Source organism: Delphinus delphis, chromosome 8 (assembly GCF_949987515.2).
Source record: "Delphinus delphis chromosome 8, mDelDel1.2, whole genome shotgun sequence".
Classification (NCBI taxonomy): domain Eukaryota; kingdom Metazoa; phylum Chordata; class Mammalia; order Artiodactyla; family Delphinidae; genus Delphinus; species Delphinus delphis.
In genome coordinates, this window is record NC_082690.1 from 56,088,107 (window position 1) to 56,107,539 (window position 19,433).

General features: G+C 37.8%; 1 protein-coding gene across 1 annotated transcript in view; it reads right to left on the bottom strand.

Moving 5' to 3' along the window:
* ACER3 (alkaline ceramidase 3) overlaps positions 1-19,433 on the bottom strand; it is a 183,372-nt gene that overhangs the window by 30,503 nt on the left and 133,436 nt on the right. The window contains exon 7 of the mRNA XM_060018226.1: positions 13,105-13,163. Coding sequence (XP_059874209.1) covers positions 13,105-13,163 — 59 coding nt within the window. The remainder of the gene's footprint in view (positions 1-13,104; positions 13,164-19,433) is intronic.

The following is a 19,433-nucleotide window of genomic DNA, read 5'->3' on the forward strand; positions in this document are numbered from 1 at the left end:
GCCTATATTGCTATGAACCTCCCTCTTAGGATTACTTTTGCTTCATCCCATAGATTTTGTATGGTTGTGTTTTCATTGTCATTTGTCTCAAGGTATTTTTTAATTTCTTCTTTGATTTCAAGTTGACCACTGGTTTTTTAATAGCATGTTGTTTAGTAATGATTTTTTTGTTTCTCTTTCTATGGTTCATTGCTAGTTTCATGCTGTTGTAGTCAGAAAATATGCTTGAAATTATTTCTGTCCTCTTAAATTTGTTGAGGCTTGTTCTGTGTCCTAGTATGTGGTCTATCCTAGAGAATGTTCCATGTGCACTTGAAAAGAATGCGTATTTTGTTTTTTTTGGATGTAATGTCATAGTATCAAAATTAAAATATCAATTAAGTCTAACTTTTCTAATGTATCATTTAGGATCTCTGTTGCTTTATTGATTTTCTGTCTGGAAGATCTGTCCACTGATGTCAGTGGGGTGTTAAAGTCTCCTACTATTATTGTATCCCCATCAATTTCTCCCTTTATGTCTGTTAGTATTTGTTTTATATATTTGGGTGCTTCTATATTAGGTGCATATATGGTGATAAGTGTAAAATCCTCTTCCTGTATTGATCCTTTTATCATTATATAGTGTCCTTCTTTATCTTTCTTTATAACATTTGCTTTAAAGTCTATTTTGTCTGATGAGTACTGGAAGTCTCACTTTCTTGTCATTTCCATCTGCATGAAATATCTTTTTCCATCCGCTCACTTTTCAATCTATGTGTAGGCAGCACATTGTAGGCTCTTGTTTTGTTATCCAGTCTGCCACTCTATGTCTTTTGATTGGAGCATTTAGTCCATTGATATTTAAGGTAATTATTGATATGTATGTATTTATTGCCATTTTAAACCTTGTTTCCCAGTGGATTTTGTATTTCTTGTTTGTTCCTTTCTTTTTCTGTTTTTCGTTTTGTAGTTTGAAGTTTTTCTTTTGCACTATGCTTGAGTTCTCTACTTTTTGGTTTTTGTGAATCAACTATATGTTTTTGATTTGTGGTTACCCTGTTTTTCAAGTATGATAACCCATTACTATAACTACTTGCTTTAGACTGGTAGTCATATAGGCTCAAACACACTCTAAAAAAAACCCCTACAATTTCTTACTCCCCTCCCCGACATTTTATGATTTTGATGTCCTCTCTAACATCTTCATGTTTATACTTTGGCTGTTCATCATAGTTACCATTGCTTGCACACAGAAAAGTTTTTTTTTAATCTACGTACTGCCTTATTTAAGGGATTTATTTTCTAATTGTGATTTTTCTCTTTCTTATAGATTTTTTTTTTTTGCGGTACGTGGGCCTCTCACTGCTGTGGCCTCTCCCGTTGCAGAGCACAGGCTCCGGATGTGCAGGCTCAGCGGCCATGGCTCACGGGACCAGCCACTCCGCGGCATGTGGGATCTTCCCAGACCAGGGCACAAACCCATGTCCCCTGCATTGGCAGGTGGACTCTCAACCACTGTGCCACCAGGGAAGCCCTCCTATAGATTCTTGCTTCTTTTCTATTGATTTATGTATGTATGTATGTATGTATGTAATTATGCTGCACTGTGCAGTTTGCAGAATCTTAGTTCTCTGACCAGGGATTGAACCTGGGCCCCGGCAGTAAAAGTGCTAAGTCCTAACCACTGGACTGCCAAGGAATTCCCTACTTCTTTTTTATTTAGAAAAGACCTTTCAGTATTTCTTTTAGGTTAGGTTTAGTATTGCTATATTCTTTTAGTTTTTGCTTGTCTGAGAAATTCTTTATCCTTCTATTCTAGATAATAATCTTGCTGTGTAGAGGATCCCAGATTGCAGGCTTTTTATTTTCAGGACTTTGAATATATATTGCCACTCCCTTCTGGCCTGCAATGTTTCTGTAGAGAAATCAGCTAATACACTTATGGTGATTCCCTTGTAACTAACTCTTTGTTTTTCTCTTGCTGCCTTTAGAATCTTCTCTTTATCTTTATTTTTTGCCATTTTACTTACAACATGTCTTGGTGTAGGTCTGTTCAGGTTCATCTTGTCTGGGCTTCCTGTATCTGGATATCTGTTTCCTTCATTACGTTTAGGAAGTTTTCAGTCATAATTTCTTCAAATATACTTTCAATCCTCTTTCCTCTTTCTTCTCCTTCTGGGATTCCTACTACACATAGATTGGCTCACTTTATGTTATCCAATAGGTCTCATATATTGCTTTGATTTTTTTTTCATTTGTCTTTCCGTCTGCTGTTCTGATTGGGTGATTTCCATTATTCTATCTTTCAAATCACTTATTCGTTCTTCTGCATTATTTAGTTTTCTATTTATTGCTTACAGCTTGGCTTTCATCTCAGCAAATGAGTTTTCTAGTTTTAATTGGCTCCGCTTTATAGCTTCTAGTTCCATGTTACAGTGATCTGTATTTCTGTCAATAGCCTTTCTTAATTCCTTCAGTATTTTTATTACCTCCTTTTTGAACTTGGGATCTACTAGACTGGAGGGGTCTGTTTCATTGTTCTTTCAGGGGATTTCTCCCGTTCTTTTTTTTTTTTTTTTTTTGTGGTACACGGGCCTCTCACTGTTGTGGCCTCTCCCGTTGCGGAGCACAGGCTCCAGACGCGCAGGCTCAGTGGCCATGGCTCACGGGCCTAGCTGCTCTGCGGCATGTGGGATCTTCCCGGACCAGGACACGAACCCGTGTCCCCTGCATCGGCAAGGCAGACTCTCAACCACTGCACCAGCAGGGAAGCCCTCTCCCATTCTTTTAACTGGGACTATTTCCTCTGGTTCTTTTTACTTATATTTCTTTGACTCTATGAATTTAGGAGAAACAGTTATCTACTGTGGTCTTTAAGGGCTGTTTGTATGTGGAAACATTCCTGTGGAGCCTGCATGAGTCTAATATTTTTGGTGTGAGGGCTGTTTTTAGTATGGATGCCTGCTGTCTCTTTCCTTAGCGTGTGCTGGCCATTATCCCGTTGACAGGGGGTGTAACTTGTGTTGTGGAGACCAGAGCCCGTACTGGATATTGAGTGGGGCCTCCTCTTTCTCTGTGGCTGTCACAGCCCTGTCAGGGGCAGGATCTGCTCCCCAGCTGTTGGAGTAGAAGCCCCCACATCCAATTCTTAAGTGCGGTGTTGGGTAGGTGGAACTGGAAGAGGATCCACTAAGTATTCCTCCGCAGGAGCTGTCCACCAGAAAGTGAGCTTTGTGGTGTCATCTGTCACCGGTTGTGCACGCTCACAAAATACACTGTTCTTGGTACTGCCTTCGGCCCCGTCTCAGTCAAGGGAATACAGGCAATCGGCCTGAATGTCCCTCAGCTGCTGTGATCACAAAGCTGCTGGCACAGATCTGCCAAAGTCAGACACAGGGACTTGCCATGGGAGCTATGGAATCAGCACAGACCATGGCCCGCCTCTGTGTGCACATGCCCGCAAAGCCAACAGGTGCTAGATCTGGACCCAACCCAGGCTCAGGAGCACCAGTAATCCACTGAGATGGCCAGAAGGCACTGAGCTAATAAAGGCACCAGTGCTGTAAATCCATCAGTCGTAAAGCTGCAAGCCCAGATTTCAGCCCTGCCTCTGGGTGTGGGCAACTGCCAGGACTTGCAAGCTCCCAGAGCTCGTAGAGGTGGAGTTGTGACTGCTGTGAGCAATGAGGAAAATGAGGCTGCTGTGGTGGGGCCCCTTCCCTCCCTTTGCGTGTGCGTTAACAATGGGGCTTCTATGGCATACCTGGGCTCAGTCCTGCCCATACCTCAAGTTGCGGCCTGGGCCACACTCCAGTCTCTTCAGGCTGTCTCCGCAGAGCCAACCCCAGTCCTCTCCCGAGGTTTGTCCTCTGAAGCCCGAATTTCAGCACCCAGGCCCTGTACACACCAGCAGATGCATGTTTCAGGCTGGGGAATGCAGCAAGGTGGCCATGACTGTGCTGGTTTCTCTCCGTTCTGCCTGCCACAAGCCAGTTGCTGCACTCTCCTCTGAACCTCTGACGCTCCCTTTCTGTCCTGGCTGATCTTCCAGCCACCAATGGGGGTTCCCAAGGTGAGGGAACCTCTCCTGTTTCATAGCACCCTCCCAGGGTGTAGGTCGAACACCAATTCCTTTTTTTTTTTTCTCTTTCATCCTGCCCAGTTACATGGTGATCTTTCTTGTGGCTCTTGTTGTATGAGATCTTTTGCCAGTGTTCAGTAGTTATTCTGTGAGAACTGTTCCACATGTAGGTGTATTTTTTATGTATTTGTGGGAGGAGGTGAGCTCCATGTCCTTCTATTTTGCTATCTTGATCTCTCTGGTACCATTGTTAATATGCTGTGTTTCTATATAATAGCAATAAATGTGTGGACACCAAAATTTAAAAATACAATACCATTTACAATTGCTTAAAAAAAAAAATCAAAGCTTTAGTTGGCTTCCTTCTCAGTACCAAGTCAGTGGTTTTCCTAGAAGTCTCCGGAGATTGATTCAAGAAGGCAGAGTAGAAGGACATGCTCTCATTCCCTCTTGCGAGAACACCAGAATCACAACTAACTGCTGAACAATCATTGACAGGAAGACACTGGAACTCACTAAAAAAGATACCCCACATCCAAAGACAAAGGAGAAGCCACAATGAGACAGTAGGAGGGGTGCAAACACAATAAAATCAAATCCCATAACTGCTGGGTGGGTGACTCAAAAACTGAAGAACACTTACACCACAGAAGTCCACCCACTGGAATGAAGGTTCTGGGCCCCACGTCAGGCTTCCGAACCTGGGGGTCCGGCAACGGGAGGAGGAATTCCTACAGAATCAGACTTTGAAGGCTAGTGGGATTTGATTGTAGGACTTCGACAGGACTGGGGGAAACACAGACTCCATTCTTGGAGGACACACACAAAGTAGCGTGCACATCGGGACACAGGGGAAGGAGCAGTAACCCCATAGAGACTGAACCAGACCTACCTGCAAGTGTTGGAGGGTCTCCTGCAGAGGTGGGGGGTGGCTCTGTCTCACCGAGAGGACAAGGACACTGGCAGCAGAAGTTCTGGGAAGTACTCCTTGGCGAGAGCCCTCCCAGAGTCCGCCATTAGCCCCACCAAAGAGTATGGGTATGCTCCAGGGTTGGGTCGCCTCAGGCCAAACAACCAACAGGGAGGGGACCCAGCCCCACCCATCAGCAGACAAGCGGATTAAAGTTTTACTGAGCTCTGCCCAACACAGCAACAGCCAGCTCTACCCACCACCAGTCCCTCCCATCAGGAAACTTGCATAAGCCTCTTAGATAGCCTCATCCACCAGAGGGCAGACAGCAGAAGCAAGAAGAGCTACAATCCTGCAGCCTGTGAAACAAAAACCATGTTCACAGAAAGTTAGAAAAGATGGAAAGGCAGACGGCTACGTACCAGATGAAGGAACAAGATAAAACCCCAGAAAAACAACTAAATGAAGTGGAGATAGGCAGTCTTCCAGAAAAAGAATTCAGAATGGTGATAGTGAAGATGATCCAGGACCTTGGAAAAAGGATGGAGGTAAAGATCGAGATGATGCAAAAAATGTTTAACAAAGATCTAGAAGAATTAAAGAACAAACAAACACAGATGAACAATACAATAACTGAAGTGAAAAATACACTAGAAGGAATCAATAGCAGAATAACTGAGGCAGAAGAACAGATAAGTGACCTGGAAGACAGAATGGTGGAATTCACTGCTGCAGAACAGAATAAAGAAAAAAGAACGAAAAGAAATGAAGACAGCCTAAGAGACCTCTGGGACAACATTAAACACAACAATGTGTTTATAGGGGTCCCAGAAGGACAAGAGAGAAAGAAAGGACCCGAGAAAATATTTGAAGAAACTATTGTCAAAAACTTCCCTAACATGGGAAAGGAAATAGCCACCGAAGTCCAGGAAGCGCAGAGAGTCCCATACAGGATAAACCCAAGGAGAAACACACTGAGACACACAGTAATCAAACTGGCAAAAAGGAAACACAAAGAAAAATTATTGAAAGCAGCAAGGGAAAAATGACAATTAACATACAAGGGAACCCCCATAAGGTTAACAGCTGATTTCTCAGCAGAAACTCTACAAGCCAGAAGGGAGTGGCATGATATACTTAAAGTGATGAAAGGGAAGAACCTACAACCAAGATTACTCTACCCAGCAAGGATCTCTTTCAGATTCAATGGAGAAATCAAAAGCTTTACAGACAAGCAAAAGCTAAGAGAATTCAGCACCACCAAACCAGCTCTCCAACAAATGCTAAAGGAACTTCTCTAAGTGGGAGACACAAGACAAGAAAAGGACCTACAAAAACACACCCAAAACAATTAAGAAAATGGTCATAGGAACATACATATCAATAATTACCTTAAATGTGAATGGATTAAACGCTCCAACCAAAAGACGGAAGGCTTGCTGAACAGATACAAAAACAAGACCCATATATATGCTGTCTACGAGAGACCCACTTCAGACCTAGGGACACATAGAGACTGAAAGTGAGGGGATGGAAAAAGATATTCCATGCAAATGGAAATCAAAAGAAAGCTGGAGTAGCAATTCTCATATCAGATAAAACAGACTTTAAAATAAAGAATGTTACAAGAGACAAGGAAGGACACTACATAATGATCAAGGGATCAATCCAAGAAGAAGACATAACAATTATAAATACATATGCACCCAACACAGGAGCACCTCAATACACATAATACATATAACTGCTAACAGCTGCTAACAATACATATAACTGCTAACAGCTATAAAAGAGGAAACTGACAGTAACACAATAATAGTGGGGGACTTTAACACCTCACTTAGACCAGTGGACAGATCACCCAAACAGAAAATTAATAAGGAAACAGAAGCATTAAATGACACAACAGACCAGATAGATTTAATTGATATTTATGGGACATTCCAACCAAAAACAGCAGATTACACTTTCTTCTCAAGTGCGCACAGAACATTCTGCAGGATACCTCACATCTTCGGTCACAAATCAAGCCATAGTAAATTTAAGAAAACTGAAATCGTATCAAGCATCTTTTCTGACCACAACACCATGAGATTAGAAATCAATTACAGGGGACAAAACGTAAAAAACAGAAACACATGGAGGCTAAAGAATACATTACTAAATAACCAAGAGATCACTGAAGAAATCAAAGAGGAAATCAAAAAATGCCTAGAGACAAATGACAATGAAAACACGATGATCCAAAACGTATGGGATGCAGCAAAAGCAGTTCTAAGAGGGAAGTTTATAGCTATACAAGCGTACCTCAAATAAAAGGAAAAGTCTCAAATAAACAATCTAAACTTACACCTAAAGGAACTAGAGAAAGAAGAACAAACAAAACCCAAAGTTAGCAGAAGGAAAGAAATCATAAAGATCAGAGCAGAAATAAATGAAACAGAAACAAATAAAACAATAGCAAAGATCAATAAAACTAAAAGCTGGTTCTTTGAGAAGATAAACAAAATTGATAAACCATTAGCCAGACTCATCAACAAAAAGAGGGAGAGGACTCAAATCAATAAAATTAGAAATGAAAGAGGAAAAGTTACAACAGACACAGCAGAAATACAAAGCATCCTTAGAGACTACTACAAGCAACTCTATGCCAATAAAATGGACAACCTGGAAGAAATGGAAAAATTCTTAGAAACGTATAACCTTTCAAGACTGCACAAGGAAGAAAAAGAAAATATGAACAGACCAATCGCAAGTAATGAAACTGAAACTCTGATTAAAAATCTTCCAACAAACACAAGTCCAGGACCAGATGGCTTCACAGGTGAATTCTATCAAACATTTAGAGAAGAGCTAACAACCTTCCTTCTCAAACTCTTCCAAAAAATTACAGAGGAAGGAACACTCCCAAACTCATTCTATGAGGCCACCATCACCCTGATACCAAAACCAGACAAAGATATTACCAAAAAAGAAAATTACAGAGCAATATCACTGATGAATATAGATGTAAAAATCCTCAACAAAATACTAGCAAACAGAATCCAACAACACATTAAAAGGATCATACACCATGATCAAGTGGGATTTATCCCACAGATGCAAGGATTCTTCAATATATGCAAATCAATCAATGTGATACACCATATTAACAAATTGAAGAAGAAAAACCATATGATCATCTCAATAGATGCAGAAAAAGCTTTTGACAAAATTCAACACCCATTTATGATAAAAACTCTCCAGAAAGTGGGCATAGAGGGAATCTACCTTAACACAATAAAGGCCATATATGACAAACCCACAGCAAACTTCATTCTCAATGGTGAAAACCTGAAAGCATTTCCTCTAAGATCAGGAACAAGACAAGGTTGCCCACTCTCGCCACTATTATTCAATGTAGTTTTGGAAGTCCTAACCACGGCAATCAGAGAAGAAAAAGAAATAAAAGGAATACAAATTGGAAAAGAAAAAGTAAAACTGTCACTGTTTGCAGATGACATGATACTATATAGAGAGAATCCTAAAGATGCCACCAGAAAACTACTAGAGTTAATCAATGAATTTGGTAACGTTGCAGGATACAAAATTAATGCACAGAAATCTCTAGCACTCCTATACACTAATGATGAAGAATCTGAAAGAGAAATTAAGGAAATACTCCCATTTACCACTGCAACAAAAAGAATAATACATCTAGGAATAAACCTACCTAGGGAGACAAAAACCTGTAGGCAGAAAACTATAAGACACTGATGAAAGAAATTAAAGATGATACCAACAGATGGAGAGATATACAATGTTCTTGGATTGGAAGAATCAATATTGTGAAAATGACCCTACTACCCAAAACAATCTACAGATTCAATGCAATCCCTATCAAACTACCAATGGCATTTTTTACAGAAATAGAACAAAAAAGTCTTAAAATTTGTATGGAGACACAAAAGACCCCGGATAGCCAAAGCAGTCTTAAGGGAAAAAAACGGAGCTGGAGGAATCAGACTCCCTGAATTCAGACTATACTACAAAGCTACAGTAATCAAGACAATATGGTACTGGCACAAAAACAGAAATATAGATCAATGGAACAAGATAGAAAGCCCAGAGATAAACCCACGCACCTATCGTCAACTAATCTATGACAAAGGAGGCAAAGATATACAATGGAGAAAAGACAGTCCCTTCAATAAGTGGTGCTGGGAAAACTGGACAGCTACATGTAAAAGAATGACATTAGAACACTCCCTAACACCATACACAAAAATAAACTCAAAATGGATTAGAGACCTAAATGTAAGACCGGACACTATAAAACTCTTAGAGGAAAACACAGGAAGAACACTCTTTGACAGAAATCACAGCAAGACCTTTTTGATCCACCTCCTAGAGTAATGGAAATAAAAACAAAAATAAACAAATAGGACCTCATGAAACTTAAAAGCTTTTGCACAGCAAAGGAAACCATAAACAAGACGAAAAGACAACCCTCAAAATGGGAGAAAATATTTGCAGACGAATCAACAGACAAAGGTGTAATCTCCAAAATATATAAACAGCTCATGCAGCTCAATATTAAAAAAACAAATAACCCAATCCAAAAATGTGCAGAAGACCTAAACAGACATTTCTCCAAAGAAGACATACAGATGACCAAGAAGCTGCTCAACATCACTAATTATTAGAGAAATGCAAATCAAAACTACAATGAGGTATCACCTCACACCAGTTAGAATGGGCATCATCAGAAAATCTACAAACAACAAATGTTGGAGAGGGTGTGGAGAAAAGGGAACCCTCTTGCACTGCTGATGGGAATGTAAATTGATACAGCCACTATGAAGAACAGTATGGAGGTTCCTTAAAAAACTAAAAATAGAATTACCATATGACCCAGCAGTCGTGCTACTGGGCATATACCCAGAGAAAACCATAATTCAAAAAGACACGTGCACCCCAGTGTTCACTGCAGCACTATTTTCAATAGCCAGGTCATGGAAGCAACCTAAATGCCCATTGACAGACAAATGGATAAAGAAGATGTGGTACATATATACAATGGAATATTACTCAACCATGAAAAGGAACGAAATTGGGTCATTTGTAGAGATGTGGATGGATCTAGAGACTGTCATACAGAGTGAAGTAAGTTAGAAAGAGAAAAACAAGTATCATATGTTAATGCATATATGTGGAACCTAGAAAAATGGTACAGATGAACTGGTTTGCAGGGCAGAAATTGGAACACAGACGTAGAGAACAAATGTATGGACACGAACAGGATTGGTTAGGTTGGGTGAGCACATGCAGACCCTTTAAAGCAATACTGTGTGCTACCCCCCTGTGGGGGGGTGGTGGTGGTGGTGTGATGAATTGAGAGATTGGGATTGACGTGTATACACTAACGTGTATAAAATGGATGACTAATAAGAACCTGCTGTATAAAAAAATAAAATAAAATTCAAAAATTAAAAAGAAGAAAATCAAAACTCCAAAATGCTAATGGAAGAAATCAAAGATGATCTAAATAAATGGAGAGGCACACAAGACACACTGTGTTCATATACTGGAAGACTTAACATAGTAAAGATGTCAATTCTTCACAAATTGATAGGCAGGTTTAATGCAATTCCTATCAAAATGCCAATAAGATTTTAAATATAGACATTATTCTTCTAAAATTTATACATAAAGGCAAAGGAACCCAAATAGCAAAAACAGTTTTGAAAAAGAAGTGAGAGGAATCAATCTATATGATTTGAAGAGGTATTTTATAGGTAGAGTAATCAATTATCAGGGAGTAGGACCAGTAGAGGGATAGACACCTAAATGAATGCAACAGAATAAAAAAACTCAAAAATACATCCACACAAATATACCCAAATAATTTTTGAGAAAGGTGCAAAAGCAATTCAGTGAATAAACAGCCTTTTCAACCAGTGGTCCTGGAGTAGCTGGACCTCTGTAGGTTAAAAAATGGACCTCAACCTACTCCTTACCCCTTACATAAAAATTAACTCAAAATAAATCATAAACTTAAATGTAAAACTATACAAAACTTTTGTAAAAAATGGGAAAACCTAGGGTTAGGCATTGAGTCCTTAGCCTGGACGCCCAAGCACGATATGTAAAAGGAAAATTGATAAACTGACTTCATCAAAATTAAAAACTTTTGCTCTGTGAAAGGCCCTGTGAACAGCATGAAAGACAAGGTACAGACTGTGAGAAAATATTTGTGAGCCACATATTTGATGAAGAGTATCTAGAATATGTAAAGAATGCTCAAAACTCAAATTAAAAAAAGAGAAACAATCCCATTAGAAAATGGGCAAAGACATGAACAGACGTTTCACTGAAGAGGATATACAGATGGTAAATAAGCACATGAAAATATGTTCAACATCATTAGCCACTAGGGAAACAAGAATTAAAACTACAATGAGATATCAGTACATATCTGTAAGAATGACTAAAATAAAAAATAGTGACAACACCAAATGTTGGCAAGGATGCAGAGAAACTGGGTCACACATACACTGCTGGTGGGAATGTAAAATGGTAGAGCCACTCTGGAAAACTGTTTGGAAGTTGGGCTTTCCTGGTGGTGCAGTGGTTGAGAATCCGCCTGCCAATGCAGGGGACACAGGTTCGAGCCCTGGTCTGGGAAGATCCCACATGCCACAGAGCAACTAAGCCCGTGCACCACAACTACTGAGTCTGTGCTCTAGAGCCTGCAAGCCACAACTACTGAAGCCTGTGTGCCCTAGAGCCCATGTTCCACAAGAGATGCCACCGCAATGAGAAGCCCGCATACCGCAATGAAGAGTAGCCCCCGCTCGCCACAACTAGAGAAAGCCCACGTGCAGCAACGAAGACCCAACACAGCCAAAAATAAATTAATTTAAAAAGAAAAACAGTCTGAAAGTTTTAAAAAGAATTAAACATATGATTATCATACAACCTAGAAATTCCACTCTGGGCATTTATTCCAGAGAAATGAAAACTTATATTCACATAAAAACCTGTAAATAAATATTCATAGCAGCTTTATTCGTAATAGTAAAAAACTAGAAATAAAATCTGGAAATCCAGATGTTATTCAACAGGTGAATGATTAAACTGTGGTACATCCATATCACGGAATACTGCTCACAATAGAAAGGGTGAACTACTGATACACTCAACAACTTGTATTAATCTCCAGTGAATTATGCTGAGTGCAAAAGGCCAATCCCAATGGTTATATATACTGTGTGATTCCATTTATATAACACTCTGAAAAATGGGAGAAATGAAGGGCAGATTAGTAGTTGCTAGGGGTTAAGCACAGGGGGTAAGGAAACGGGGTAGGAGGGAACTGGGTGTGGCTACAGAAAGACCACACAGGGATCCTTGTAGTGATAGAATTGTTCTGTATCTTGACTCTGTCAGGGTCAAATCCTGGTTATGATATTGTACTATAGTTTTGCAAGACATTATCACTAGAGGAAACTGGTAAAGGGTACAGACAATCTATTATTTCTTACAATTGCATGTGCTTCTACAATTATCTCAAAACAAAAAGTTTAATTAAAAAAGAAAAAAACAGGAACAAACCCATAAATCATACTATTTACTTACTGAGCATCTGTTATGTGGTCAGGCCCTATGCCAGGTACTCACATGAAATATTTCTTATTTTATTTTTCATGAACTCTATAAATATTATGCCTATTTCCTAAATGATCTTTCTGGAATACTGTTTCTCTGTGACACTAATAGTCTTCCTTGAGAGGTGTTCTGCAAAAAGGGTTCCTTAATTAAGTAGTTTGAGAAACACAAAAACAATTATTTTCTTTTCTACTGTAGGATTTTTCAAGGCCTTTAATAAACTCGTGTACATTATAAATATTCAAAAGGAGGCCAACACACACAGCTTTCCTCAAATTTCTTTAATTTTAGAACTCTTGGTTTCATGTGATGCCTATTAACAACTTATTTAAAGAATTAGTATTTCTTGCAATATACCATAATAAATGTTGGGTTATAAGTTTTCTACCAGTATCCCTTCTGGAGTTGGGTTTTATGTGTTATTTCAGTTCAGGCTACAGATTTACCACCAAAGTGTACTCTTTTGATGATCCAAACTACTTACCATGTAACAATATAAATAGATCGGACTACTAATGTGAAGACCAACATTCCATACATGACCTGAAGAAGAAAGGGAAAATGAAGTTAGTAAAATCATGATTCTTTGGCAAAGGAAGTATATTTTGCCTACAAAAATAGTCCTCCCGGTTAAATGTAAACATTTATTACCTTTCATTACATTTTAAAGAACAGATGTATAATTATATAATGAAGAGTTATACTAACCTTTGTGGAAAGAGCCTGCTTGTGAATAATATCAGAAGTCTCATGTCAATTTTAATTCTGAATGGTTCCATGAAATTTTAAATATATGCTAAAACCTGAACAAATGCTGTATTTTTGCCTCATATTCCCTAGAAATCCTTTCCTTCTTGTTAGCTTCACTTTCAGCAAATGATTCTACTTCCCATCTTATAAATCTGAACTCTTTTAAACTCTCCTCCCAAGTGTTTGTGCATTCATGTGCATCCTCTCCCTGCATTCTTTCTCCCATTCCTAGTTTCTAAAGAAAGAAGTGCCCATTTCTTCTTGACTGAGGTTAATCTACTCCCCTGTGTTCTTTATTCTATATGCTCCCACATCTTCCCAGACTTGGCTCCAACAACTAACCTCTTTCTCTTCTATATTGAGCACTGGATAGGTACTACTACCTGGAAACCTGAACCTAGCAGGAAAATTTAACTTTTAGAAGTGTGAAATATTAAATACAAGAAAACTGCATAGAATATAAATGTATAACTTAAATATTTATAAAGCCAATAACTGGGAAAGTACCATTCAGGTCAAGACACATGTTATCTCTTCCCAGTCCAACCCTCTCCCCTACTCCTTAGAGGAAACCACTCTCCTGACTTTTAAAATAAACACATTTTCTTGCTTTTCTTTACATGTTTACTAACTTAAACTGGCGTCCTAAATAGGCACTCCTAAATAAGTTTTTAAAATTTTAATTTACAACAGAATAATGTTACATACATTTGTTTTTGTTTTCTTTTAGAATTCAATTATGTTGTATATGTAGCCATAGTTCATTCATTTTTGATATCACATAAACAAATACCACAATTTGTTTACCAATTCTTGTGTTGATGGACATTTTGAGGTTATTTCCAGTTTTCACTTCTATGAACATTTTTATGCATATATTCTAATACACACATACAGAAGTTTCTCCAGGGTATGTACCTAGGAATGTAACTGCTGGGTCAGAGGGTATATTATTATCAAAATTACTAAAAATGTCAAACTGTTTTCCAAAGTGGTTATACCAACCTTTACTACAACCAATGTGTATTCTGACTGTTTCTTTTATGCCACGTACTCAAAACATGATATTGTCAGACTTCTAAATTTTTGTCAGTCTATGTGGTTTTTAATATGTATTTCTCCGATTACAGGTTGAACACTGTATGTTATGTTCACTGGCCAATTGATATCTGCTATTGTTCAAACCTATTTTTTTATTCGGTTGTCTGTCATTTTCTTACTTACTTGTTCCTGTTTCAACTTTAAAAAACTTTTAAAATTAAAATATAACACATACACACAAAGTGCTCAAAACATAAACACTGTTTGAGGATTATCACAAAACAAATATCTTTGCAATTTTTGACTTCGTAGATCAGAAAACTGAACTTTGGCAGAATACCATAAATCAACTTCATACCACTCTCAAGTTCTATACCCTTCTCTACCCCGAGGGTTACCACTATGCTGACTTCTCACATTAGAGTTCAGTTTTGCCTGTTTTGAACCTCAATATAAATGGAACTGTTTTATAAACTTGTGTCAAGCTTCTTTTACTCAGTATTGTGCTTGTGAGCCTCATTCAACTTGTTATACGAGCTGTGGTATATCAGTGTTCACTGCTATCTAATATTCCATTATTTAAATATGTATATTTTATATATCCATTCTACTGCTGATGGACATTGGGGTCTAAGTTTTAGCTATTTATAATAATCCTGCTATAAACATATATAACATAGGAAGAACACTCTTTGACATAAATCACAGCAAGATCCTTTTTGACCCAGTTCCTAGAGTAATGGAAATAAAAACAAAAATAAACAAATGGGACCTAATGAAACTTAAAAACTTTTGCATGGCAAGGGAAACCATAAACAAGATGAAAAGACAACCCTCAGAATGGGAGAAAATATTTGCAAATGAAGCAACTGACAAAGGATTAATCCCCAAAAGATACAAGCAGCCCATGAAGCTCAATATCGAAAAAACAAACAACCTAATCCAAAAATGAGCAGAAGATCTAAACAGATGTTTCTCCAAAGAAGATATACAGGTTGAAAGGCACCAGTCTTTCAACTGAAAGGATGCCCAACATTACTCATCATTAGAGAAAAGCAAATCAAAACCAAAATGAGGTGTCACCTCACATGGGTCAGAATGGCCATCATCAAGAAATCTACAAACAATAAATGCTGGAGACGGGGTGGAGAAAAGGGAACCCTTTTGCACTGCTGATGGGAATGTAAATTGATACAGCCACTATGGAGGACAGAATGGAGGTTTCTTAAAAAACTAAAAATAGAATTACCACATGACCCAGCAATCCCACTACTGGGCATATACCCTGAGAAAACCATAATTCAAGAAGTCATATACCACAATATTCACTGCAACACTATTTACAATAGCCAGGACATGGAAACAACCTAAGTGTCCATCGACAGATGAATGGATAAAGAAGATGTGGCACACATATACAATGAAATATTACTCAGCCATAAAAAGAAACGAAATTGAGTTATTTGTAGTGAGATGGATGGACCTAGAGTCTGTCATACAGTGAAGTAAGTCAGAAAGAGGAAAACAAATACCGTATGCTAACACATATATATGGAATCTAAAAAAACCAATGGTTCTGATGAACCTGGGGCAGGACAGGAATAAAGATGCAGACGTAGAGAACGGACTTGAGGACATGGGGAGGGGGAAGGGTAAGCTGGGACAAAGTGAGAGAGTAGCATTGATATATATACACTACTAAATGTAAAATAGATAGCTAGTGGGAAGCAGCTGCATCACATGGGGAGATCAGCTCGGTGCTTTGTGACCACCTAGAGAGGTGGGATAGGGAGGGTGGGAGGGAGATGCAAGAGGGAGGGGCTATGGGGATATATGTATACATATAGCTGATTCACTTTGTTATACAGCAGAAACTAACACAACATTGTAAAGCAATTATACTCCAATAAAGATGTTAAAAAATGTGTGTGTGTGTGTGTGTGTGTGTATGTAATTTTTGGTGTACACGTTCAGGGATTTCTACTGGGCATATGCCTAGGAGCCAAGCTGCTGGATCATAGCGTATGCATAAACTCAAGTTTAGTAGTTTTTACAAACTCTTTTCCAAGGTGGTTATACCGATTAACACTCCCATGTGCAGTGTATGAGTGTTGCTTAATAGCCTTGCTAGTCAGCCCTCGGTACTATAAAGTCTTTTTTATTTTAGCCATTCTGTTGAGTATGTAGTGGTATTTCATTGTGTTTTCAATTTTCATTTCCATGATGACTAATATAGATTGAATACCACTTCGTATGTTTATCGGCCATTTGGATATAATCTTTTGTGAAAGGTCTCATCCATTTTTCTACTGGGTCTCCTACTTTTTTTATTGGTTTGTAGGTCTTTTCATATACTAGTCTTTGCTTGATTATACGTGTTGCGAATATCTTATTCCACTCTATAGTGTTATATGTTCACTCTCTTTATGGTGTCTTTTTATGACCGTAAATTCTTAATTTTAAGATTAAATTAGTGTTGTCTGTGTCTTGTAATAATGGTATAGCTATTTATTCATTTATATATTCTTCCATGTCTGTAAATGTGTTTTATAATTTCTTCCATATATAGGTCTTAGACATTTATGCTAGATTTACTCCTAGGTACTTCATAAATATTTTTAGATGATTATCATAAGTAGTAATTTTTAAATGTCATTTTCTACCTGTTTGATGCTATTATATATAAATTCAACCATTTTTTTGCAAACTGCTTTTATATAATGTGACTTTACCTTTTAAAATCTCTTCTAATAATTTATTTGTAGAGTCTTTAGGTTTTCCCTATATACATTTGTATATCACTTGTGAATATTTACAGTTTTGTCTCACCCTTTTTAATTCAATAATTTTAATTTCTTTTTCTTGCTTAACTGAGTGGGCCTGGTCCTCCAGTACAATATGAATAGAACTGGTGATAACAAGTACTGCTATCTCATGCTCAGTCTCAAAGAGAAAGCTTTCAATGGTTCATCACTGTTACGTTGAGTGTAGGATGAAAAAAAATTTTTTTAAATAATCTTTATCAGATTAAGAAGCCCTCTTTTATTTCTAGTTTGCTAAGAGTTTTTAAAAATCATGAATTAATATATTTTATCAAATACTTTTTCTGTATCTCGAGATAATCATAAATTTTTGTCCTTTAATCTTTTAATATAATTTTCTAATACTGATTAATAGTCTAACCAACTTGATACTCCTGGGATATATCTAATTTAGTCATGATGCTTTATCCTATTTTTGTTTATATTGGCTGATTTGGTTTGGAAATATTTTGCCTAGGACTTCTGCCTGTTATTTTAACTCTTTCAAACTCTCCTTACTGGTATTAAAGTTTTGCTTGCCTCATACATGAGTTGGAGAGTATCTCTTCTTTTTGTTCGATTCACTATGAGAATCTGTGTAAGACTGGAATTATTTCTTCTTTTAATGTGTGGTAAACATTCTAGCAAAGTCATATTTGCACACAAATTTCTGACTACTTATTGAACCACTTTTCATTGTTATAGGACAATTCAGGTTTTGTATTCTCTGTAAGTTTCTACAGGTTATACTTTCTTTAGGAATTTGTCCATTTAAAAAAATTAAAATGAAAAATGTAAATTTATTGGCATAAAGTTGTTCATAATATTCAATTAACTTTTTAATGTCGCCAGGACTTGATGTGATATCACTTTTTCATTTCTTCTTTTTTTAATATTTATTTATTTTTTGGCTGCGTCAGGTCTTAGTTGCGGCACGTGGGACCTTTCATTGTGACGCACGAGCTCGCTAGCTGTGGCATGTGAGATCTCACAGTGCGCGGGCTCATTAGTTGAGGTGCACAGGCTCTCTAGTTGTGGTGCGCAGGCTGCAGAGCACATGGGCTCATTAGTTGTGGCACGCGTGCTCTCTAGCTGTGATGCACATCCTCAGTAGTTGTGGTGCGGAGGCTTAGTTGCCCCATGGCATGTGGGATCTTAGTTCCCCGACCAGGGATCAAACTGGCAACCCCCTCACTGCAAGACGGATTCTTAACCACTGGACCACCATGGAAGTCCCTTCATATCTGATATTGTTTGTGCTTGCCTTTTCCTCTCTTGATCAAATTCACCAAGGGTATGTTAATTTTACTTGTCTGTTTAAAGAGCAACTTTTGGCTTTGCTGATTCTCCCCATAGTATATTTGTTTTGTATTGTATTCCTTTTTGGTTTTATCTTTCACTTCTTGAAATATACGCTATATGGTTTTTTTTTTGTTTGTTTCCTTTTTTAGCCTTTTTTTCCTGGTACACACATTTTAAGGCTAGATATTTCCCTCCAAATATGAATTTTGCTGAATCCAATAGCTACATTTTTTAATGTGGCTATTCTTTTATATACATATATATATATTTATTTATTTATTTATTTATTTTGGCTGCTCTGGGTCTTGGTTGCTGCACATGGGATCTTCGTTGAGGTGTGCGGCATCTTTAGTTGTGGCATGCGGACTTCTTAGTTGCGGCATGTGGGCTCTTAGTTGCGGCATGCATGCGGGTTCTAGTTCCCTGACCAGGGATCAAACCTGGACCCCCTGCATTGGAAGCATGGAGTCTTACCCACTGGACCACCAGAAGGTCCCCCAAGTTTTAACATGTATTTATTTTCATTGATTCAATTCAAAATATTTTCCAATTTCTATGACTGGAAATTTCTATATTTCTTTGATCTATATTATTTAAAATTATATTACTTAAATTCTAACGTAACTGCATTACAGTCAGAAATTATATTCTGATTACAGTCCTTTGAAATTTGTTAAGACTTACTGTATGAGCAAGTATATGGTCAATTTTTGTAAATGTGGAAAAACAAAGTGTTTCTGCAATTGTTGGGTGCAGTATTTTACATTTGCTCTATAGCTCAAGTTTTTTAATCAAGCAGTTTAAATCTTCTATATCTTCTTGAGTTACTGAGAGTTGTGTATTAAAATCCCCAAAGATTATTCTATTTTTTCTTCTAGTTCAGTCTTTTTTTCATTATATATGTTGAGGTATTATATAT